Source organism: Diceros bicornis, chromosome 8 (assembly GCF_020826845.1).
Source record: "Diceros bicornis minor isolate mBicDic1 chromosome 8, mDicBic1.mat.cur, whole genome shotgun sequence".
NCBI lineage: Eukaryota > Metazoa > Chordata > Mammalia > Perissodactyla > Rhinocerotidae > Diceros > Diceros bicornis.
Genome location: NC_080747.1, coordinates 67123365 through 67147653, shown reverse-complemented (window position 1 = coordinate 67147653; position 24289 = coordinate 67123365). Strand labels below are relative to the sequence as shown.

At 41.3% G+C, this 24289-nt stretch overlaps 2 protein-coding genes across 6 annotated transcripts in view; one reads left to right on the top strand and one right to left on the bottom strand.

Moving 5' to 3' along the window:
- The window catches only part of ENOPH1 (enolase-phosphatase 1), a 34516-nt gene extending 18078 nt beyond the window's left edge, over positions 1 to 16438 (bottom strand). Inside the window, exon 1 of the mRNA XM_058547407.1 lies at positions 16208 to 16438. Within this exon, the coding sequence (XP_058403390.1) occupies positions 16208 to 16291 (84 nt within the window). The 5' untranslated portion in view covers positions 16292 to 16438. The remainder of the gene's footprint in view (positions 1 to 16207) is intronic.
- Positions 16439 to 17370: 932 nt separating this feature from the next.
- On the top strand, positions 17371 to 22517 carry HNRNPDL (heterogeneous nuclear ribonucleoprotein D like). 5 transcript variants are annotated; one of them, XM_058547398.1, is made up of 8 exons: positions 17371 to 17846; positions 18638 to 18806; positions 18909 to 19070; positions 19555 to 19686; positions 19839 to 19953; positions 20478 to 20648; positions 20996 to 21088; positions 22254 to 22517. In XM_058547398.1, exons 1-7 carry the CDS (start codon positions 17404 to 17406, stop codon positions 21064 to 21066), a joined length of 1263 nt encoding a protein of 420 aa, XP_058403381.1. In that variant the 5' UTR covers positions 17371 to 17403; the 3' UTR covers positions 21067 to 21088; positions 22254 to 22517. The 5 variants fall into 5 exon arrangements, with proteins under 5 accessions (XP_058403381.1, XP_058403382.1, XP_058403383.1 ...); XM_058547399.1 differs by lacking the exon at positions 22254 to 22517 and adding an exon at positions 21462 to 21547; XM_058547400.1 differs by lacking the exons at positions 19839 to 19953; positions 20478 to 20648 and adding an exon at positions 21462 to 21566.
- The last annotated feature ends 1772 nt before the right edge of the window (positions 22518 to 24289 follow it).

Below are 24289 nucleotides of genomic sequence, written 5' to 3'. Positions count from 1 at the left end.
TGGCACTCCCAAATGAAAACGTACAACACAAGAAAGTTATTATGGCTTTTTTTCAAATGGTAGGATCAAAGTGTTTACCTCTCTTCATGATACGTTATTCAAATTTCACCTGCCCTAGTAAAAATAAAGAAGTCATTCAATTTTGCTTGTTCTCATGTGGCATTCCAGTAACTAATGGATCATTCAGAAAACTCAGAAGCATGTAAACAGTGTGATCAGGCAAATTTTTTAGCATACTTGACAGAAAAGCCTTGTTTAAGCTCAATAAAAACTCACTCGATCTAAAAGGAAAATGAAGAGCTAAGATTGACAACTTTCTTTTTCTGCAACTGATTCCTTTCACCATATTGATATATTTCTGATTTTCTTTAAATATTTATTTTTCCCCTCACGCCCCTCCTTATTCCTTCCTTTCTCCTACTTAACATCTCCCCCCTCCTCACGCACTGTGGTAGGACTGCAAACTGGCCACCCACTGGAGAATGCCATCTGAGAAGATGTAGTAAAACTGAAGGCAGACAAACACAGCCATTCCTCTCCCAGGCATATACCACAGAGAAATTCACATGCACATGTGCACAAAGAGGAAAGCAAAAAAATGTTTATTGTAGCACTGGGTATAATAGCAAAATAATTAGAAACAAGCTAAATCCTTATCAGTTGGAAAACAGATAAACTGCGGTTGTAGTCATAACTCTAAAAAATTATATAGCAGTTAAAAATGAATGTACTAAAATCGTATTTATTAACATGAATATGAACTCTAATGTATGAATAAAACTCTAATACAAAATGGGATGTACGGAGGGCCTCAGTTAACATATGTGATGTTTTATTTCTTTAAGATCTGAAACAAACATAATATCAAAATTTACTTAGCTTTGTGGTGGATGCATGGTCATTACATTAATCTTTATTCTTGCTTATTTAAAATGTTTCACATTTAAAAACAAACAAGCCAGTTTTGATCCCTTATCCTACAGCTGCTTCTCTCTCACTTGGTCATCCTCCTCCAGTGTCATGCTTCTATTATTCCCTAACTCCCAAGCACCTGGAAATACTCCTGGGGGAAAACCTGGTTAGATTCAGGGCCTCCTAGGAACTGAAGAGTTGCAGTACTCAAAAGTTATCAAAATGCATGCAGTGCTATACTACTTTGTGCTTCACAAAGTTCAATTTCCTATATCCAGCTTCACTGGTACCAAGAACAATTCATGAAGAGTCTTTGAATCCTGCGAGCCCAGGGCCATAACCTCTGTGGGAGAGGAGAGGAAGAGTACAGACCCCAGGCAGCACGCCAGGCCAGAGTCCTACCGCTGCCTTTTACTAGCTGTGTTCAACTAACTCATCCTCTCTGAGCCTCAGTTTCCTCATCTGCCAAATGAGAATGATAACACCAAGCAAAGCCATTGCAGTAATTACAGATAACTTGACAGACAGAGAGCACCTAGCATCTTACCACTTACTACATTCTCCAGCACAAAGATTTAAACTGGGAAAGGATCACCTTTGACCCAAATTTAGTGATAAACAATAGCAGAGAAGTTCCCAGAGCATAAATCACAAACACAACCAACTCATTCATTCAATATTTACTGAGGACCTGCTGAGTGCTAGAACTTCTGATAACAGAGTTTGAACCACAGCCCCTCTTCCCCAGAGAACTCATAGAAATAAAAGGTGCACAGTTTCAAACAACTCTGAACTTTTAGGAAAAGCTTTAAAAGTTAGAGATCACTTTAGAATTCCTGATCACCCAATTTGCCCCTTTCCTCCATACATAAAACTCTCCTCTTCAATGAGTAAGCACACACGGCTAGGCAATGAAGTTAGAACTCAGTATAACACCTGGAATATCAATATTACCTGGGGTTGGCATGTTAGCAGACTGTTCTATTTTGGTGCAAAATTGTTATTGCGTAACGTAAAAATACACAGGGCAAATAACTAAATTGTGAAGATTTTATCCATTCTTTCAACACTTATTGAGCATCTATTATGTAAGATAAATAAAATGCCTTCAAGTTGCTTATTTTAAAAAACCAGTAATTATATCACAGCCTGACATGCTATGATACCATATAATGAATGCTCTAAAAACACTTTTTAAAGCTAGTGCTTATTACCCAAACCTGCTCACTGAAAATTTTCAGGCTTTAGAGGATCCTTACTAGAAGTAATTCCAGAAGTAACTGTGATGATAAATGTTTCACCTTCAGTTATAATCCATTTATAGATAATTTCAGAATGCTATAGTATGAAAACAATGCTGCAATAAACCCAGGATTCTACAAACGTGTGAGTATTTTTAGCCCACCAGGCACCCAAGGGGTTGTTACAGTTTAGTAGTACATATAGAACTAAAAGAGTATTTGTCTGTCAGGGGACTGTGATCAAATTCCACTAAATGCTGGAGGGGATACTGTGCAAGAGCAATTTACATTACTCTACACAGCTTAACGGTATCTTTCTGAAACAGCTCCACTAAGGGCCACAAAATTTCTGAAGATCTAATGAAAGAAGCTGCCTCATAAATGTTTATAAGTCCAAATAATGGATTTGCTTTATGGTCAAGTGGTTGTTTTAATGAAAAGGTCATAGAATCAATAAAAATAAAATGGTTACTAAAATATTTACTCAAGTCTCCTTTGAAGAAAACGGGTAATAAAAAGGTAATACTTAGAGTACAGCTATTTAAAGAAACTATTTTTAAACCCTTCCAGGGCCGACCCCGTGGCTTAGCGGTTAAGCGCGCGTGCTCCGCTGCTGGCGGCCCGGGTTCGGATCCCGGGCGCGCGCACCGACGCACCGCTTCTCCGGCCATGCTGAGGCCGCATCCCACATACAGCAACTAGAAGGATGTGCAGCTATGACATACAACTATCTACTGGGGCTTTGGGGGGAAAAAATAAATTAAAAAAATAAAATAAAAAATAAAAAAAATAAAACCTTCCAAAGGAACCACACAGTGCAAATGATTTATAGTATTTGAGAACTTAAAATCTTTTCAGCCAGAAAATTAAACAACACAAAGGCAATATTGGTGGGCTAGTATTTCTCTACTGATCTCAAAGGATAAAAAGCAAAGGAAAATTAAGTGGCTTGATGGGTCTTATAAACAAATCACATTCTCTAAATAAGAAATAACACAGATTACAAATAGTTCATAGAGCATAATCCTATTTTGGGGAATATCTAATGCACAGAGCAAAATCTAGGGGAACACGGACACAAATGTTTACAAATGTTCTCTCTGAGTCATGAGAGTACAAGGAAAAAAACCTTTTTTTTGCACATCTATTTTCTACACTGAAAATGTATCATCTTTTTTTTAATTGAGATATAAGTGACATGTAACATTATATTAGTTTCAGGCATACAACATAATGATTTGATGTATGCGTCTATTTCAAAATGATCATCACAATAAGTCTAGTTAACATCCATCAGTACACAGTTACAAATTTTTTTCTCGTGATGAGAACCTTTAAGACCTATTTTTGGGGCCAGCCCGGTGGTGCAGTGGTTAAGTACACGCGTTACCCTTCGGCAGTGCAGGGTTTGCAGGTTTGGATCCCTGGTGCAGACCTACACACCGCTTATCAACCCATGCTGTGGCAGGCGTCCCACATATAAAAGTAGAGGAAGATAGGCACAGATGTTAGCCCAGGGCCTATCTTCCTCAGCAGAAAAAGGAGGATTGGCAATGGATGTTAGCTCAGGGCTAATCTTTCTCATCAAAAAAAAAAAAATCTATTCTTTTAGCAACTTTCATATATAAAATACAGTATTATTAACTATAGTCACCATGCTGACACTACATCCCCAAAAGTTAGTTATTTTATAACTGGAAGTTTGTACCTGCTTGAACACTTCCAAAGATGGGAATTTACTACTTCTTGGAGTGGTCCATGCCATCCGTCAGATAGCTTCAGCAGTTGTGGTATTAGCCTGCTCCTTAAATATCCTTCCTGAAAATCACACTAGGAACTACTAAGAAGTTTTGGTGCTCTGGCTGCTACACGGAGCCACAGGGACTCAGAAATGATAACTCTGCAGTCCCTATCTTCACGGGATAAGCAGGGATGTAACCATTCCCCTTTGAAAGCTGAAGCCTTTAGGAATGAACGTTAGATTTCATCATCGGCATTCAAAATGACTTAATAAATGTGTTGCTGATAAGACAAAAGTGTCTTCTAAATCCCATTAAAGAGATTAAATTGTAATTAAAGATAAATTGTAATCTAATTAATTGCAATGAATCACATTGCACAAGGGAAGGTTACTACAAGGGGCTAGAGTTGGGATAAGGTTTAAAAAAGAAGCACAGACAGAATACCAGTATCTATGAGTTCCAGAGAGGGAAACCTGACTTGCCCAGAGTCCTAGTCCCTAACGGCGGAGGGGAAGGGGAAGGAATTGACATTTATCTCTTTGATTCTACCTACCATTCCTGCTAGGTGATCCCTTGGAATAGATGAAGCTGAAGTTCAAAAAGGTTTCACTGTTAGTACAAAGTAAAGCCAGGACTCACAGCCAGGCCTATGGAATCCCAGTGCCTGAGCCCATGCAGCTCTGTGGGTGGATGACTTGAGGGAGCACAACTCACTGGGATCACCCAAGTCCCTGGGTATTCTCTATATATAGAGATATATTCCTGATATATTCTCTATAGAAATTTCAAATACAGCTTTGGTTTCTCAAAAAGATCTGTACTAAGAAAATAAGAGATTTTGGTTCACCTGGCAGTTTGTAACATTTCCAATAAATAGTAATAATAATATGAGTCATTGTAGTAATAGTGCCAACGTTTACTGAGTCCTTGCTATTTCCAGGCACTTCTTTATCTACAGTCAATCCTTAGTGATCTCATCTAATCCCATGATTTTAAATACCATCTATTGCTGATGACCCCCAAATCCATAGCTTTAGCCTGGACCTCTTCCCTAAATTCCACAGTGACTTTTTCCAATGGCCTAAGCCCAAATCTCCACTTGGAAGTCTGAAACCAAACTCTTGCTTCTCCCTCTTAATCCTACTCCTCCCACATCTCCCCACCTCAGTTAAACGGCAGCTCCATCTTTCCAGATACTCAGGCCAAAAGCCTTAGAGTCATCTTTGACTCCTCTCTTTCTCTCACACTCCACATCCAATCAATTCATCAGCAAATCCCACCAGCCCTACCTTCAAAATACATCCAGAATCTAATCACTTCTCACTACTGCCACCAGGCACTCCAAATTTACTCAATGAATTGATTAGTGAACGGCCCTGAATGCTCTCATTTCAATTCTCATAATAACCCTATGAAACAAGTGCTATTATTTCCTCATTTTACAGAGGCACATAAAGGTTAAGTATAAATTAATAAACTATGATTATAGTTTATCAATCAGGCCTTTTTTAGTTTGAAGAGCAGATCCCCAGATCCTGATCATCCCGGTTGAAGAGATCTAATCAGCTTACTGAATTTACGACTTGGACCACACAAGGTGAAGCCTAGGAGTCAGCTAGTCTCCCGGAGCATCCCAGCTTAACCGCCAAATACTGGTCTGACCATGCTCCCTCTCCAAAGTCCCACCTAGGTCCCACTGCTGGGATTATCACCAGTTTCTAAACCACATGTCTTAGTCTCTCTTTACTCACTCAGTAAAGGTGTCAATGTCACACTTTTTAGATTTAAGAAAAGGAACTTGTTAGAAGGTCACATAATGAATCACTGAAAAGAAAAGCAAGTTAAGAAATGATCCCCTCATGCATAGACCTTGAAGACAAAGAATTCCTTTCTGTATTAAAGACTTAAATCTTTGAAAAGAAACCTGTATTTCTGAAATGCAGTCCCCTGGGAAGGGTCTCGAGAGATTCCAGGAGGACGTCTGAGGACTGGGCTCCCGACTCTCCACACAATTCTTTAGAGAAGTGACGGAGAACCGAGTGCAATAGGACCAGCGTGACTTGGCTTTCACCCCTCTTCTGACCCCTACCTCCACCAAAACCAATTTTGAAAATGTGTTGAGTTACTAAATGTGAAAATCAAAAGTTTCATACAAAAATAATCTTTTATTGTAAAAAGAATACCTATTTTTCTTTAGTGAAGGGGTGACATGAGGTGAGCTGTAAGGATGGAAAATTTTAAGAACCATCAGACAAGGTAAGACTTTTCAGAGCTAAACATGAGATATCCTTAAAAAGTTTATCTGAGCAAGGTAAAGGCCTACCTACGTATTTAAAAAGTGTGTGGGGGGGTTATATATTAAAACTGGTGCCTTTTTTGGGGTCAATCTGACTACATTTCGTGTGTGTGTGTGTGTGTGTGTGTGTGGAAGATCACCCCTGAACTAACATCCATGCCAATCCTCCTCTTTTTGCTGAGGAAGACCGGCCCTGAGCTAACATCTACTGCCAATCCTCCTTTTTTTTTCCCTTTTTCTCTCCAAAGCCCCAGTAGATAGTTGTATGTCATAGGTGCACATCCTTCTAGTTGCTGTATGTGGGACGCCGCCTCAGCACAGCCGGACAAGCGGTGCGTCGGTGCGCGCCCGCATCTGAACCCAGGCCGCCAGTAGCGGAGCACACGCACTAGACGGCTGAGCCATGGGGCCGGCCCTGACTACATTTCTTTCAAGCATCTAAATGACTTTACTGTATGTACAGGAAAAAAATCAGAAGGAATATTCCCCAAATTTTTAATGGTCATCTCTGTGTGGTAGGAGCAAAAGGGGGCATTCACTCTCTATATTACACTCTTCTGTAATGTTTGCTTTTTATAACAAGCGTGAACTAATTTTGGGGGAAAATATTTCCCTCTATCCTCATTAACAGATACAGGTTTCCATAAAATAATGTATTTAGCTATTTAATTTAATTTTAATTGTTAATAAAATTTCTGTCTTTTATGGTTTTTAATTTCCATTGTTAGCTGATTTCTTCCTCTAAAACTTGTAGGTTTTAGAAATGTTGGGTCAATGAAAATTCTAAATGGGGCTCTAGAAACACTTCAGTTAAACTGCATGCTGTTCAAATAAGATAAAGTACCACCTTGAGGAAATCTGAAATAGCAAGGATAGCAGAGAGTTGGAGAAACTTAATCCCAGTCCCTCCCATGCCCGTTCTGGAATGCATCATATCACCACCACTAAGCATTTACTGAAGGCTTATGTGCAAGCACTGTGCCAGGCTCTGGTCTCTGCCCTTAAGGAGCTCTCAGCATTGCCGGAAGACAGGACACACATACAATCCCACAAGGCAGCATCTGCTACAGTGGCAAACACATGGCCCTGCAGAGGAGGGAGAGAGAGGACTCTGAAATTCTTGCTTAAACACAAGTCCTTTGAGAGCAGCAGCAGGTCTTACCTCTGTATTCCCACAGCCTAGCACAATAAATATTTTTTAAGTTAATGAGTGCATGAGTACTTGGCGAGGAAAAAGTATGACATTCTAAGCCAGAGGAATGGTGGTGGCATTGAAAGGGCATGACTCGAATGGGCATGTTCAGCTATAAACAGTGTAAAGGAATAAAGGGATAGAAAGTTGGAAAATCCAATTCATTCAAGTTCAGTAGAAATTTTATCTCTTAGCAAACAGGAAACCACAAGGGATTTTGATGGTGCAAAGACAATCTGTTTATGTACCTGTCTTCCTTACTAGGTTCCACGAGGGTGGCGGCTTAGTCTTAAGCATTTTGCATCCTTAGCAGAGCGTGGCACATGATGGGTATTCAACCAAATGTGAGAGAAAGGAAGGAAAGATTGATTATGGAAAGATTACGCAAGTGCCATGATATGGAAGGTTCTAGAAGAGTAAGAAACCAGAAATTAAAGCCAGAGGAGCTTTCTATACACCTCTTGATATATGCAGACCCAATCGAGTGATTCTCCAAAGGCTCCTCCCTTTGTTTCAAGTTGAATCAACAAAAATCCTCTCCCGTACCACTATGGGTATATCTTCCTTTGGGAAACACTAAACAATGGGGAAAGTTGGGGGAATGTTGATCAACTCATCAACAATTACTTCTCAAGGCAGTCCTGCCATTTCAGTGCTTCCAGTGCTTCACAAGTTCTTTGAGATTAGCAGTGTTCTGGGTCTCATTTTTAACATATTTCTGGCGAGGGCCATAAGGAGCAGAGGTGGAGGTAATCAGGGTGGGAAAAAATCGAAAGCATGGCACGTTTCAACAAATGTTAGTTCTCCTTTTCCTTACTGACTCTTCACAAGAACTTTCTATCTCTACCAAACAGTCTAATACTTCCTGCATTATAATCAATGTTTCTATAGGCTTTATAATTTTCAAAAGGTTTTGCATTCCATCTCATTCAATCTTCATCACCACTTTATAAGCACAGCAGATCCTACTACCCCATCCTTGCAGATGAAAAAGCCTAAACTCAATAGACTGAATGAAGACAGGGAACGTGACTCAATTGCAGTTACTGGTGTCAGTAATAAATAGCACAGGCAGAAGGAAGTGTCTGGTTTGCTGTCCCCTGTGGGTAGTCATCTAGTGGTTTCATATTGAGGGCAGAGTGGGCATCATATACTTCTCAGTGCTGAGAACATTAGAAGTGATAATACTTATCAAATGGATGATTAACTAAAGTTGAGAGATACTATCAGACAACACAAGCTCTCTTCCTCAAAAGACCATAAAATTAACATAGCAGTTTTCATGAGAAAAAAATGTCAACTTCAACATTTCCCAATTATTTTCTTCTAAAATATATTGTTGAAATAGAACATAAAAGAGTACATTACAAGCATTGTTAAACAATCAAGATTATTTCATATATTCCAAAGAAATTTATTAAGCAAACACCAGGAAAAGCACACAAGCAGGATTCTGTTTTTAAAGGGAATCATAATCTTTACCATTTTGAAAAATGATAATCTTGTACTTCATATAAATATTATTTATAGGATCAGGGACTTGTCTGTGTAATTCATATTTTCTAACATAGAAAGTTTAGTTTGAGATCTTTTCTTTTCCTTTAGTCTAATTCAAAACCTTGCCAAATATCTCATTCTCTAAGGTAAAATTCCAGCCCCTAAACAGTCTTTACCAATCTCCACACCGGCACAATCCTTAAACACCAACACAATCTTTAAAAAAATACCAACTTGTCAAATCTTAAAAAAAAAAAATTATAGATCCTATACAACACCATAAATGATAAATTTCAAAACAAAAGCAGAGCCATTATAAAGTCAAACTCCAATGTAGCCTAGAACCTGTAAAAGCATCTATTAATCAGAAATGTTTGTGTTGGGCTGGCCGTGTGGCTCAGCGGTTAAGTGCGCGCGCTCCGCTGCTGGCGGCCCGGGTTCGGATCCCGGGCGCGCACCGACACACCGCTTCTCCCGCCATGCTGAGGCCGCGTCCCACATACAGCAACTAGAAGGATGTGCAGCTATGACATAAACTATCTACTGGGGCTTTGGGGAGAAAAAATAAATAAATAAAATCTTTAAAAAAAAAAGAAATGTTTGTGTTAACCAAGCGTCGTAGGGAGAAAAATGCCCTCCACTCTCAGATGTCCATGTCCTAAACCCCAAAATCTGTGAATACCCTACTTTACATGGCAAAAGGGACTTTGCAGATATGATTAAATTAAGAATCTCAAGATGGGAGAGTATCCTTGGATTATCTGGTTGGGTCTGACAAGGGCTCTTATGAGTGAAAGAGGGAAGCAGGAGGGTCAGAGTCAAAGTCAGAAAGTGAAAGATCGATCCGAAGATGCTACACTGCTGGCTTTGAAGACAGAGGAAGGGCCCACGAGCCAGGGAACGTGGACAGCGTCTAGAAGCCGGAAAAGGCAGGGAAAAGAATTTTCTCCTAGAGTCTCCAGAAGGAACACAGCCCTGCCAATACCTTGATTTTAACTCAGTGAGACCCATTTCAGAGTTCTGACCCTCCGGAACTGTAAGATGATAAATCTGTATTGTCTTGGGCTGGCCCCGTGGCTTAGCGGTTAAGTGCGTGCGCTCCGATGCAGGCGGCCCAGGTTCGGATCCCGGGCGCGCACAGACGCACTGCTTCTCTGGCCATGCTGAGGCCGCGTCCCACATACAGCAACTAGAAGAGTGTGGAACTATGACATACAACTATCTACTGGGGCTTTGGGGGAAAAATAAATAAATAAATAAATAAAATTATTAAAAAAAAAAATCTGTATTGTCTTAAACCACTAAGTTTGTGGTAATTTGTTACAGCTACTATAGGAAACTAATACAACAGGTTTAGCAAGGCACTACTTACTTACCTTATCCGCCAGGATACCCACAGGCTTACTACGTAGGTGTCTATTGTACATGCATATTCAATTACATAAACATTTAATTGTACTATCTAGTTAGCCCTGCAAATACACATAACTCCTTTCTTTTTCTAACATTCTATTTGTCCTTTAAAATGCGTTTGTTTTACAGTTCAGTTCTGGGAGATGATTTGCAAAAGCTGGGGAAGTGGCCACTTGCTTAATGCTTTGGTGTCTACCAGGCTTATTTCATTGAGCTACCAGGCTTGCTCTCTTTTGTATACAGCCTTACTCATCCATAATTTACTTGACCCCTGAGAAGTTTTGGTTCCTGTTAATGATGACAGACTTCCTCTAATTCATCTCTACCCCCTTGCTTGGTCTGCTTTATCACCTCAAATGAGCCATTAGAAAAGAGCAGTGCTAACAGGCCTAGGAATAGGTAGAACTTTCGAATTTGGATACAGCCTAAACACTCCAAGTGTGCTCTGTGCACCAGCAGCCATCAGCATCACCTAGGAACCTGTTAGAAAACCAGCATCAAGTCCCATTCCAGATCTTCTGAATCAGAAACTACATTTTAGCAAGATCCCTAGATGATTTGTATACATACTAAAGTCTGAGAAGCACAGATATAAAACGGTAGCCACCATGCCCCACTTAATATATTCTAGCGACAAATATCCTAATCAGGTTCATACTTTTGGTTAATGGAAGCTTCTTAATTATTATAAAGATTTTATTTTCAAACATGAAAAGTTTTCCTAAGGCATAAATGAAAAACATGCCCCCCACCCACTACTCCTTGACAAGATTTAATGGGATGGTGGATGAAATACTGATGTAAGCATACTCATTCATTTTATAAAGTTCTTTCAAGGGCTAAACATTCATTAAATGTTCACAGTAGCCTTATGAAGTCGATATCTCCACAGTACAGCTGAGGAAATATGTACCTAGACTCAGAGATATTAACTAACTTGCCATAAACCATATAGGGAGGAGCCAGAATGCTAATCCAGACCTGCACAGTCTCCAAACCCATCCTTCTAAATACTACTCCATGCAGTCAATCCTCATATTTGCAGACTCTGTATTTGCAAATTCTCCTACTCACTAAGATTTATTTGTAACCCCAAAATCAACACTCACTGCACTTCCCTGATCATTCAAGGACAGGTATATGTGTAGAGTGGCAAAAATTTTGAAACACCAGATGTACACATTCCCAGCACAAGGTGACGCTTTTCCTTCTTATTTCACCTCATATTTTAAACAAATGTTCTTTTCAGAGTCTATTTTTAGTGCCATATTTTTTGCATTCTGTGCTTTTCACTGGTGATTTTGCAGTTTAAAACAGCCCCCAGGCAAAGTGCTGAAGCGCTGTCTGGTGTTACTAAGCACAAGAAAGCTACGATGTGCCTTACGGAGAAAATATACGTGTTAGACAAGCTTTGTTACAGGGTGAATTACAGTGCCACTGACCATGAGTTCAACGTTAACCACTCAACAATATATATTAAAAAAGGTAAAGAGAAAGACACATAAAACAAGGTTATATGTTGATCAGTTCACAAAAATGTTGTGACCAGAGGCTCACAGGAACCTAACCATGTATTTTCTCTAGGGGCAATGATTCAGTATTTGCTAATACAGTGTTCTCAGTGACTTCATAAAACATAACTACCGCAACTGTTGTTACATGTACAAATTTGACATGTAACAACAGGAAAGCCACCAAATTAAAGAGCATTTTCAGGAACAAGAGATCATTTTCCCCAAACTCAGAAACAACAGTTGAAGGTTCCTGACAGGATAACCACCGGGACTGGTGATGGTGTTATTTCATAAGCTTACAGACTAAAAACATTAGAAGAGTACAACGCACCAAATCAGAAAATGAATATTACATCACCACGGACAAAGATCAAGTGGTGGCTCCATGGGTGCATATACCCCAGGGGCACACAAGATTCAACAGGGTAAGGGAAGAGAATATAACAACGTTCATTTATACTTACTATTTTAATCTCATCTTTAAATTCCAATTTATAACAATAATAGTACAATAATACGTGTACACAATTTATAAATTTTATTGGTAGTGCCTGCTCCAACTCTGCTGATGGTGTATATGAGCAAAAAATGTTGGGAGATCACCACTGTAGAGGATCAGAGTCAGTACCTGAGAAGAAAACAAACTCCAGAGGCACGTTTCCTGCACTGAGGGGCAGGGCTGGTGGCTTTGAGCACTCAGAGGGACTGGGAACATCTAAGGGAAGCTGGGTTCTACTGCTGCTCTGCCCCCAACAAGCTGTGATGATGCTCATACAGGATATCCCTCCAGGCATCAACTGACTCATATGAGCAATTAATTAGCTGGCTACAACATTCACTAGATGATCCTAGCTAGGAGCCCTTCCTGCTCTAGAAATCTGACAAATCTCTGACTCAGAGAAAATAAGACATAATAGCTGGTAAGTAAAACCATTGTTTGTTGTTGTCTGGAGCCTAAGGGCTGAGGCATGATAGAACAACAGGCTGTCCAGAGAACACCACTTCCCAGACTAGGAAGATTCTATGGAATCCCATAAGATATCCCGGACCATTAGTGTATCTTACATAGTAAGGCTGCATCATACACACATACAACTTTAAGTGCTCAGTAAAAAAAAAGAGGAAGGGGAAAAATAACCATAACCAGCGCTGGCATCTGTCTGCCATTCCACTCAGTGAGGGTGTTCTATTCCCTGGGACAGTCTCAGTTCCCCAGTGTCTCTTACAGTGTGAGTGGCTCAGTGTGAGGCTAACGTCTGACACACATATTTCTCATTTACATCACCTAATCTCAAACCAACTACTTCCTCTGGTGCTCAAGGGAAGCAGCAGGGATACGTTTCAACCCTAAAGGAAAAAGGGCTGCACATGACTTACTGAAAGATGGAAATTAGTCTCCAAGGAGGACTGACTTCCTCAGGGTATTTCACGGGCAATTTTTGACAATGCTCTATTTTCACAGTATATACTGACTGCAGAAACAAATCCCCAAATAAAGTAAGACTCAACTAAAGTTATTCTGGTTCCCAGGGTTCACTCCTAAACCTATCATCAAGAGGTAGTGTAAACTGAAATTTGTTACCATCTACTTTTACGGTACTTCATAGTGATTAAAGTTCTCTCGTATCAACTGTGTCATTTAACACACACAGCAGCCAAGCAAAGACGACGAACAAGCACTGTAGTTCCCATTTCAGAGGTCGAATGCAATAACGTAAAGAGTAAGAGTTTTTTGAGTCAGACAATTTGGGTTCAAATCCCAGGCATATTGTTCAATTTTCCAGAGTCTTAGTTTCCTATCAATAAAATGCAGACAGTGCACACACCTCACAGAGTTTTTGACAATGAGTCAAGTATACAAGTAGCATGCATACAGTCCCAATGTTTGTTTCCTTTCATCATTCCACAAGAATTAGGGCTACATGTTCCAACACCTAATGTGACTAATAAAGCCCAAAGTAGAACAAACATCTCACAATTCCCAGCTCCATGCTCAGAGATTCAAGGATGCAATCTCTTTAAGAGGTGTTCAATCTATACAAAAATTGATATATAATAATGTACACCTGAAATTACACAATGTTATAAACCAATATGACCTCAATAAAATAACTGGAAAAAAAATTTAAAGACCAAAAAAAAAAAAAAAAAGGTGTTCAAAAGGTCAGTCCTTGAAATACTCTGCTTGAAGTTTTTTTGTTCAAGCAAATTTGTGAAATGCCATTCTCTTCAAGACATATGTGTGCATATGTGTGTATGATATAAAGGCTCTGAAAAGTCATGCAATAAAGAAACCTAGTTGAACATGTATAGCCTAACATTTCCCAAAAGTGCATTTAATAATGGAATCTTTTTTGCAAAATTACTGTAAACACCCACACAGATCTAATGTTCTTCTGAATACGCTTTTACAAACATCATTTTTGATATATTAATGTGTAACAAATTAATGAGTATTCTAATAAATAATTAATATTAATAAAATAACAATACATTATAGGACAAGGCATAAGAAACTATCCTTTAAACAAGATCCCCAAATCATTTTTTTGCAGTCTGCCTTTAATTTGCCTATAGACTAGTGTCAAGCTCAAAAAAATCTATTTAGGCCATTAGGGCATTTTTACCCTCAGAAAGACCTCAGAATAAGTCTGCCATAAACAAAGATTCCAAGAAGTGGCTCATACTTTCATCTGGCAGAAGACACAGTGGGGGGGGGAAGGTGGTAGAGGCACCTTGTATGTTTTAACAAAATTGATTTGCATGAGGTATCTTATTCCCTAAATCAACTTTCCAAGAATGGTATATATCATATGCCACAATACTCTCTCTCCTGTCATTACCCCTGGTCTCCTGATGACAACGGAAAGTAAGAGAAAGCCAAAATAGAGACAGTGAGCTGTAAACTATAAACCACAAAGATGAGAAATCCTTTTTTCTCTGAAAACTCCAAGAAAGCGGTTATTCTGCCACAATCAACAAGAAAAAGAACGTCAACTCAATTACCAGCATTTGGGCGATCCTGAATTTTTCTGCAGAGGCATCCGGTGTGATTAAAAACTTGGAAAAAAATGCCAAACTAGATTTCTTAAGAATCTGTGCTAAGATGTCAAGGTATTATGATTCTTCTAAAAACTTTGCAAGTGGTCGATATATTGGAGTCCTAAAAGTGTACACTGATTTTATATTATCACCCACTTCAAGACAATCATTCTTCACAGGTAATTTTTTGAAATAAAACTAAATTTAAAAAATTTATGCGCCGGCCCCGTGGCTTAGTGGTTAAGTGCACGCGCTCAGCTGCTGGCGGGCCGGGTTCAGATCTCAGACGCGCACCAACACACAGCTTCTCTGGCCATGCTGAGGCCGTGTCCCACATACAGCAAGGAGAGGGATGTGCAGCTATGACATACAACTATCTACTGGGGCTTTGGGGAAAACATAAATAAATAAAATTATTAAAAAAAAAATTTATAACTTAAAACTTACCAGTTTGTTGGAAGATGGGTTTTTCCTACTCTGTAAATGATATCTCGACTATTATTGTACGTAAGCCTTTCTAGTTAACGCTTTCATCTTAAACCTCTAGAAGTTAAATAAAAAGACGACTAGGCCCAGAGAATTCTTTAAAAAATTATACTAATATTTGATATTTACGTATTCTGACAGACGAATAGAATATGTATAAAAAAGAAACCTGATATAGCGCAAAGTTGTGAGCTTGTGAATCAGGTGTAGACAAATGTTGGTTAACAGGGACACTCTAGGAGGAAGGTTTTGAGTAAGACCTTCAAGCTTCCGTGGTTTTCTGAGGAAAATGAACGAAATCTAAACGTGTTTGTTCTACAGCTTAATAAATCAGCTCTGGGTTCCACCTAGTCCAGTAACATAACAGGGTGCAGTTCGGCCACTAGCAGCAGGAGTGGGAAGGGACGAAGAGCAACCATTATCGCCCAAGATACCAGGGCTACCAGAAAACTCATTTTGACACTTCAGTCTTTCCCTTTTGTGGGACTGGAGCCTCCAGGACCACGAAATCGCGGCCGCCGCCTCGCCAGGCCTCACTCTGCACAAAGCGGGCGCTCACCTGGCCGGCGGGGGCGCCCACGTCGCGTCACCCCGCCCAGGCGGAGCCACCGTCCTCCGCCCTTTCTCGCCACCACCTCCATCCCTTCCCATCCATCTGTATCTAACCAAGGGCAGTGTAAAGTTGGTGCAGTGAGAAAAGCGTCCCTGCATCCCGCCGCAGCCCTTCGGCTTCCTCCCATCCCACTGCGGGTGCAAAGCCACACCGCCTCTCCAACGCCTTGTGTCTCCAGTGCAAGGTCTGCAATACTTAAGAACAAATTTTTAATTATTTTTAAGCACAGGTAAGTTCCCCGCTCCCTTCCGCCCCTCACCTTCACGAAAGCAATCGGGGTTGTGGTACCTTCGATATCTAACAGGATCACAGTGACTTCGGCAGGCACCGAAAGCACGACCATTTCCCTACCGGATGCTACCACTGGAATCGGCCTACTGATAGGGAGGGCGGAGGGCGGCGCCGGCTGCGCCCCAGCACCTGCCCGGGCCTCCGACAGCCCGCAACAATCTCGGAGCCGGAAACCGCGCGCGACCCGAAGCGCGAGGGGTAGAGGCCACCTCCGCGCCCCTAGAAATGCAGAGGGCGGCGGCACGGAGGCCGTGAACTCGCGAGCTGCCAGGGCAGGAGGCCGAGACCACGTGGGCAGTGAAAGGGGGCGGGCCTCGCAGCGTTCCGAGGGGGTGCGGGACGGCAGAGGCGCCGACGCCGATTGGCCGCCAGAGGGCCTCGAACCCGATCCGTCAAAATGGGCCTCGCGTGGGCGGGAACAAAGAAGCGAACGCGGGAGCCGGGTGCGCGGGCGCGCGCTCTCCGCAGACAGGTTGAGCGAGCGGGAGAGGCCCGGGGCACGTGCAGACGGGAGGCCCGCGTGTGGCGCGCCGGGGATGTGAGTGCCCCTTGCCCTCTACGGCACCTAGCCCCCTCCCCGCCCACTGCCTCCGCTTTTGCATATTTACAGTAATCTGACCGGGCCCGCGCCCCTCCTCCCGGCCTCTGCCAGCAAAAGAGGCCGCGCCGCTCCCGGTTCCGGCTCATCGGCAAGGGAGGCCCGCCGCGCCCCCTCAGCCCGCGCGCCGGTGGCCGTAGCGGAAGAGGCACTCGGGCCGCGCCGCTGCCCTGAGGGGCCCCGCGCTCCTGCTTCCTGTTCGGCTGGTTCCAGCCAGCTCGAAGACAAAACACGCGTGCGCGCGGCGGGTGCCGGGCGCAGTCCGCCTTTTTCCGGAGCAGCCCTGCCACGGTGCTAATCGCCAGCAGCTGCCGCCGCAGCAGCTCCGCACTGGGGGACCGAGGGCGGAAAAAGGCGGGGTTGACGGCTCTTTCCTAGGAGTGGGCTGGACCGGACGGCAGAGACAAAGGCTCTCAAGGCAAGAGGGACTGTGGCCCTGTGACGGCGCTGCTCGGGATTTTGGACTCCAGGACTTTTCGCCCCTTCGTTTTTCTCTTCTGACGCTTCTCTCATCCCAAGCCCGCGTCCCCTCTCCCGCGACCTCGCTCCTCACCGGGAGGGCCGCGATGGAGGTCCCGCCCCGGCTTTCCCATGTGCCGCCGCCATTGTTCCCCTCCGCTCCCGCTACTTTAGCCTCCCGCAGCCTCTCCCATTGGCGGCCGCGGGCGCCGCGGCAGCTCGCCCCGCTCCTCCCTTCGCTCGCTCCCAGCTCCGCCCGGCAGGGGGCGCGCCGAGCCCAGCGCCACGTCACCGCCCAGCAGCCCTCCCGATTGGCGGGCGGGGCGGCTATAAAGGGAGGTCGCAGGCGGCGCCCGGATCTCTTCCGCCGCCATTTTAAATCCAGCTCCATACAACGCGCCGCCGCTGCTGCTGCCGCGATTCGGACTGCGCGCCAGCACCCCCCGACCGACAACTCCGCCGCCATGGAGGACATGAACGAGTACAGCAACATAGAGGAATTCGCAGAGGGATCCAAGATCAACGCGAGCAAGAATCAGCAGGATGACGGGTACCACACGCCTTTCCCTTTTCCCCAGCGCGCCGCACGCGCGTTTCGTCCGTGGGGAGCCGCGCGCTGCCCCCATTCTTGCCTCGGGTCCATTCCCCGCGTGCCCGCTGGGCTTCCCTGGCTTGGAGGGAAGAGGAGAGTAGGAGACGGAGGGGGTGACTGGGGAGGCCCCGGAAGGTGGGGGAAGGGCGGAGGGGTTGGAGGAGGAGGGCGGCGGTGTGTGTGTCCCCAGTGCGCAGGCGCCGCGTGGGGCCCGAGGGGGAGGGGCCGCCCTCGCTGCGCCACATGCTGCAGCCGCCGCCGCCGCCTCTTCATTGTGTCTCTGTTGGGGTTCTGCGCAGTGTTTCTGGGGACCGTTTGAAGAAGTTTTGGCGTGGGAACCAGTAGACCAGTGGTTCCCAGATCCCCCGAACGCCCTCTCATGAATTCTTTAGGTGGAACCTGGGCTTGACAGCTGAGGAAGAGGGTGGAACTAAGTTGTGAGGGATCAGTTAGGAAGTTGGATTTTCTAACCTAAAGTTATCTTGAACGTATTTTGTTGGCCTCGTTTAAACTTTGCATTATGCGGTGTGGAGAGCTAACTGTCCACTGTGTTGAATAAGTGACCTTGATGGAATTTGGGGATTTTTGTGGTCTGTTCGTGTGTATCTGTAAGCGTGGATTACATCATTTGTACATAGGGGTAACTTTCCCTGTACTTACTTGGTAGTTAAACGTAATTAATCCCAGAACTGAAGTAATTGTTGGAGCTACTGCTAACCTTTTAAAAAAAACCAAACTTTTATTTCTAGTAAAATGTTTATTGGAGGCTTGAGCTGGGATACAAGCAAGAAAGATCTGACAGAGTATTTGTCTCGATTTGGGGAAGTTGTAGACTGCACGATTAAAACAGATCCAGTGACAGGAAGATCAAGAGGATTTGGATTTGTGCTTTTCAAAGATGCCTCTAGTGTTGATAAGGTAGGAATGTGTTTCACGTCGTGCTGCTTTTGTGTGACTTTTGCGTGTTGTTCGGGGGCTTGGTTGTGCGTTGTTGTCAGATTAAATAAATCTGTCTTCTAGGTTTTGGAACTGAAAGAACACAAACTGGATGGCAAATTGATAGACCCCAAAAGGGCCAAAGCTTTAAAAGGGAAGGAACCCCCCAAAAAGGTTTTTGTGGGTGGATTGAGCCCAGATACTTCAGAAGAACAAATTAAAGAATATTTTGGAGCCTTTGGAGAGGTGCGCTGTGATTATGTTTACGTGTATTTTATATTTAGTGTGTTTATATAATATTCATCCTTGGCCCTCTTCTTACAGAACAAATTCACATGTGAGAGGAGGATGGGATTAAAATACAGCTCAGATCCCTTCCAGTCACCATATTTTAATCACTGTTTTCTGTGCTATAATGGAAACCAATATCTAATTTATTTTGGCCAAAACATGGATGCTTTGGTATGGTCAGTGTTTGGACTTATTAACTGTTGGCATCTGTTGGGTATGAATGATACTAAGTAAAGGAAGTTTTGCTCTCCCCTGTAAATGCTTCACAGTTAAATCACTGTAGTTTGATATTGATAATAAGGCAGTAGTCTCTCTGTAGGAGTCATCTGATTAGAATAACATGTTATATTGAAGCTGGAAAAGGACCTGTGGCATTCCAAGATCTTTTGGTAGCTTTTTACCATTACTGGATGATCTTGAGTGTGCATCTTGATTTCAGATTGAAAATATTGAACTTCCCATGGATACAAAAACAAATGAAAGAAGAGGATTTTGTTTTATCACATATACAGACGAAGAGCCAGTAAAGAAATTGTTAGAAAGCAGATATCATCAAATTGGTTCTGGGAAGGTAAAGCCATTTTAATTATGTTAAGTGAAAAGTTTAAGGAGTTGTGTGTGTGCGTGTGAGAAATTCTTAGTCTGTCTTGATTAGAATAAAATGGCTTAACATAGAATTTCAGTAACAATTCTATTTGTTTGCTTTTTAAAACTTGTTCATAGTGTGAAATCAAAGTTGCACAACCCAAAGAGGTATATAGGCAGCAACAGCAACAACAGAAAGGAGGAAGAGGTGCTGCAGCTGGTGGACGAGGTGGTACTAGGGGTCGTGGCCGAGGTGAGACTTAATTCTTGGGAAATGACTGTGGTTTAACTTATAAATTGCTAAATATGAATAAGCCCAAAGAAAGGAAATCCAAGTTTAAACTTCCAGCATGGAAAATGCTCAGCTTAGTGGGTGGGGTTTTGTTTTTAATGAGTTTACTGGTTTCACCTCTTCAAAGAATGGCCACTCTGACAGTGTCATCACTGATGGGAAAAGAATACCATTAAATGTAGTTTAAACTACATGATACACCATGGCATGATAGGTTTTTTTCGGCAGGAGTCCTTGTTTTAAAGCCAGTCTGTTTTCACCTTTGTCCTGATTTTCCATTAAATTTACGAAGCTTGATACTGGCACAGTTGAACTTTCTGCCCCCTATTTTATGACAACCGGAAAGATCTTTTCTCAAGCAGATAGTATTATGGAAGTCCATTCTGCCTTTTAAGATTTGCAGAGTGAGGGACAGGAACGCATCGTTTTATGTTAGGATTGGGGGTCAGAAGTTGTTTCCTAACAATCATTGTGCATTGTTTCAGGTCAGGGCCAAAACTGGAACCAAGGATTTAATAACTATTATGATCAAGGATATGGAAATTACAATAGTGCCTATGGTGGTGATCAAAACTATAGTGGCTATGGCGGCTATGATTATACTGGGTATAACTATGGGAACTATGGATATGGACAGGGATATGCAGACTACAGTGGTAAGAATATTTAACTTAATTTCATAAACCCAATGGTATTAAAATTCAGTGTTAAAGTACAGTCCCATTCTGAAATTGTGTGTGTGTATGGGTTTTCCATTTATTCAAGTGTTTGGAGTTACGTTTTTGAGGCATCTGATGGTCATAGGATGGTTATATTAATACAGAGTCTTTGTTACATATGTTCTAGAATATATGATAAATGACTATAATGGCTGTCAAAGTATCTGATTATTTTAATACTTATTTGGCATGCAGTGTTTACACATTTAATACTTTTTAAATATACTTATAATGAATATTTCATAGACACTATCTTAATATAAATTTTTGTCTTTACAAAATAGGCCAACAGAGCACTTACGGCAAGGCGTCTCGAGGGGGTGGCAATCACCAAAACAATTACCAGCCATACTAAAGGAGGACATTGGAGAAAACAGGTGTGTATAATAATACAAGAAAGCAGTAGAAATGTCTAATTTAATTTAAAGATCAATAGACAAATGAAAAATAAGTAAAAACAAAATATTATGTAGCCTGTTTTTACTAAATTGTTAATTTTTTAATTGCTTTATGAGCCTGTTTTGCCTAAAGTGTCTATAGATCTTTAACTTTAAAGTCTTATCTCACTTTCTTTAGTATTACAGAAAAACTTAAAAGTTTTTCTGTTTGCTTTGTGTACCAGGTGGTCTAGAGGAATAATTAAACTTTTTTAGAACTATTAACAGGTAAAGTACTGAAATGGGTACAACTTAAGGAAAACAAGAATGTTGTCTTCTAACTCTGACATTATACCTTGTTTGTACCCGCCAGCGGGAACTTCATTGCAGGCCGTGTGTCACCCTGACCACGTCTATCTCTGGGGGTCGCACGTTGCGGGCAGAGCGCAAGGCATACACCAGAAAACGCTGTCCTGTGGTATGGTCTCTTCCAACTTCATGTACCAGCGTAAAGATTAAAGTGGAAAACTTCAGACTTTGGCTTCTTTTTTAATCTTTTTGAAGATTAAGTGTCTAAACTTAACTTAAATGGTTTTTTACAGGAGTTAAAGTACATAAATGCCTTTTTACAGCTTAATCATTTTGGTCTTCTGTTTAGTGTTGTATTTCAATTGTGGAGCCTCATTTTAAGTGTTCATTCTTTAAGATTTAATGCTTGCTTTTTCTTTTTATAGCTAATAGTGAAATCTACAAACCAAAACAAGAACTTTAAAATCTGGGATATAAATTAAAGATCATATGCACACAACAATTCGTTTTCTTGTAATATAATAAGCTTATTAGAAATTCATGTTTGTAATAGCATTTTACTTGGCTTACTAGAGATGCTTCTAGTAGACCTTAATCTAGCACAGTTCAACCTGTGAATATGGGAAGATTGCATTCCCAGGTTCTTTTATAAATAGATTTAAATTTAATATCATTTGGGAACTCCAGGGTGAATTTATTAATTACCCAAACTGTATTTTGCCAATGAATATGCATGTGATCTTTAATTATTGAAGAAAAGAATAAAGTGAGGACTTAAAACAATTCATGAAAGTGGACCTTTGAAAGCTTGTCAAGAGTTGCACAAATCTAATTGCTAATTTGTTTTTGTTTTTAGGAGGAGATTGCTAAAGTAACCCATCTTGCAGGACGACATTGAAGATTGGTCTTCTGTTGATCTAAGATGATTATTTTGTAAAAGACTTTCTAGTGTACAAGACACAAGTGTGTCCAACTGTATATAGCTGCCAATTAGTTTTCTTTGTTTTTACTTTGTCCTTTGCTATCTGTGTTATGACTCAATGTGGATTTGTGTTTATACAAATTTTATTTGTATGATTTCATGTTAAACCTCAAATAAATGCTTCCTTATGTGATTGTTTTTTTGTGTCAGGTACTAAATAGCTATGTAAAAGTGTAATTTTAAATAAGCAATAATTAAGGCACAGTTTATTTTGTAGGGACTGTTCGTCCATAGGGAGAAACTGTGGTCCTTTATGAATAGCCAGCTACAGTGTCACCCTGTTCCCCATTTTTGTTAGATGTATTCTGTGCTCTAAGGCTCCATTTCCCTGTTAACTGTCACTGAGACTTCCATTACACCTTTGAATAATATTGTTTCCTTTCTGTATATCTGGAGACTGTCATGAAAGTCTCTGTGACATAGTCATAGTGTTGTGATAAGTGGAAGCTTTTTAGTAGACCATTAGTCTTCTGGATTAAATTTTGGAGAAGAGTACCTTTTTAATGGCACCAAAGCATGTTGGTAGCTCTTCTTATGAATGGGACAGAGTTTTGCTTTCGTCCTGTCTCTGGAAAGCTGTTTGTTATGATTTGCTAAATACTTATAATTTAATTAGTGGTCTGCTGGAAAGAGCTTTGACTAATCATAATTGTTCTCAATGAAAATGTCCAGATATACCCAGGGAAAAAGCACTATTCAACTATGTGGTGGGAGCTACAGTTTAGGAATATCAAAAGTAGTTACATTATAACAAGGGTTTTGGCAGATAGGTATGAGGTTATTAAAGTTTGAGCAAAGGTTAAGATATTTGCAGTAGTAGCTGAGTCAATTAGTTGTATTCTGTTGGTATTATGTCACAGCAAGCACCAAACTGAATAAAATGTTTTCTGTTAGGGCATTCTTAGGAAGCTGTGTTAACTAGGTGTTAACTGTTATGTAGTATGAGTTCTTAGGAAAAGTCGTGGGCAGTAGATTTCATCGTTTTTAATGCAGTTAGTGCATGAGCTGAGTAGTTCACGCAGATCCATATTCAGGCATAGGAAGGAATAGAGGAAAAGATACACTTTAAGGTATACTTTAAATCTTACGTATATTAATGCAAATCTAAGTGCAGCTGAGTCATGTTAACAGCAGATTTTCCTGGTGCATTAAAAGTTTTAGCTCTAGATTTTGGAGGGTTTTCTGGGTAAATCCGAGCTTTGAATTTTTTACATTCAGTATAGTTACTTGATTAAAGTTTTGTTTTTGTAGTTCCCTGTTAACCACTAGGATTTGGCATTCGTGTTCACATGCGGAGTAGTTGACCTCACCCTCAACCAAGTGTTAAATTTTTTATGCTGACGAACCTGCCTTTTTTTATTTGGTGCCTGCAACTTTCTTTGTTCCAATGATGTTTGTATTTGCTGGGCTATCAAGTTAAAATGCTCCTGGCCTTGTTTCGCTCCTGTTTTGCTATTTGACCTTACACCTAGGCCAAGTACCATTGTTGGCTATTGCAAGGAATTCTGTTTATAGCAGCCTGCAACCTTAGGGAACAGAAGGGAGATTTTCGTTTTAAGTTGTCAAAAGTCAGTGGGTGCAGTGTCTTTAGGGCAGTGAATTCTGTAAGTTCAAATTTATGATTGGGTGACAAGTTGACATTGAGATTGTCCTTTCCCTGATCAAAAATGAATAAAGGCTTTTTAAACAAAATCAAACTCTTCAATCAAGTCTTGATATATACATTGACTTTGAAGATATGCACTACATCTAGAGATTTTCTGAGATCTTTTACAAAGAATTGAAGGGGGAGTCAGGATGCACTTGTTTTTTTCCCAAGGGGCTTTGGACTATAGATTTAATTCAGATTTTTGGCCCCATAAATGGCTTAGTGATTTAAATTTGAAATAAACATTTCCAAGGCTAATTGC

Excerpts from the sequence above, each read along its gene's own strand:
- HNRNPDL (XM_058547398.1), top strand. The coding sequence starts at position 17,404 with ATGGAGGTCCCGCCCCGGCTTTCCCATGTGCCGCCGCCATTGTTCCCC. Across the intron at positions 19,954-20,477 it reads TACTAGGGGTCGTGGCCGAG|GTCAGGGCCAAAACTGGAAC; the intron begins GTGAGACTTAAT and ends GCATTGTTTCAG. Across the intron at positions 20,649-20,995 it reads GGGATATGCAGACTACAGTG|GCCAACAGAGCACTTACGGC; the intron begins GTAAGAATATTT and ends TTTACAAAATAG.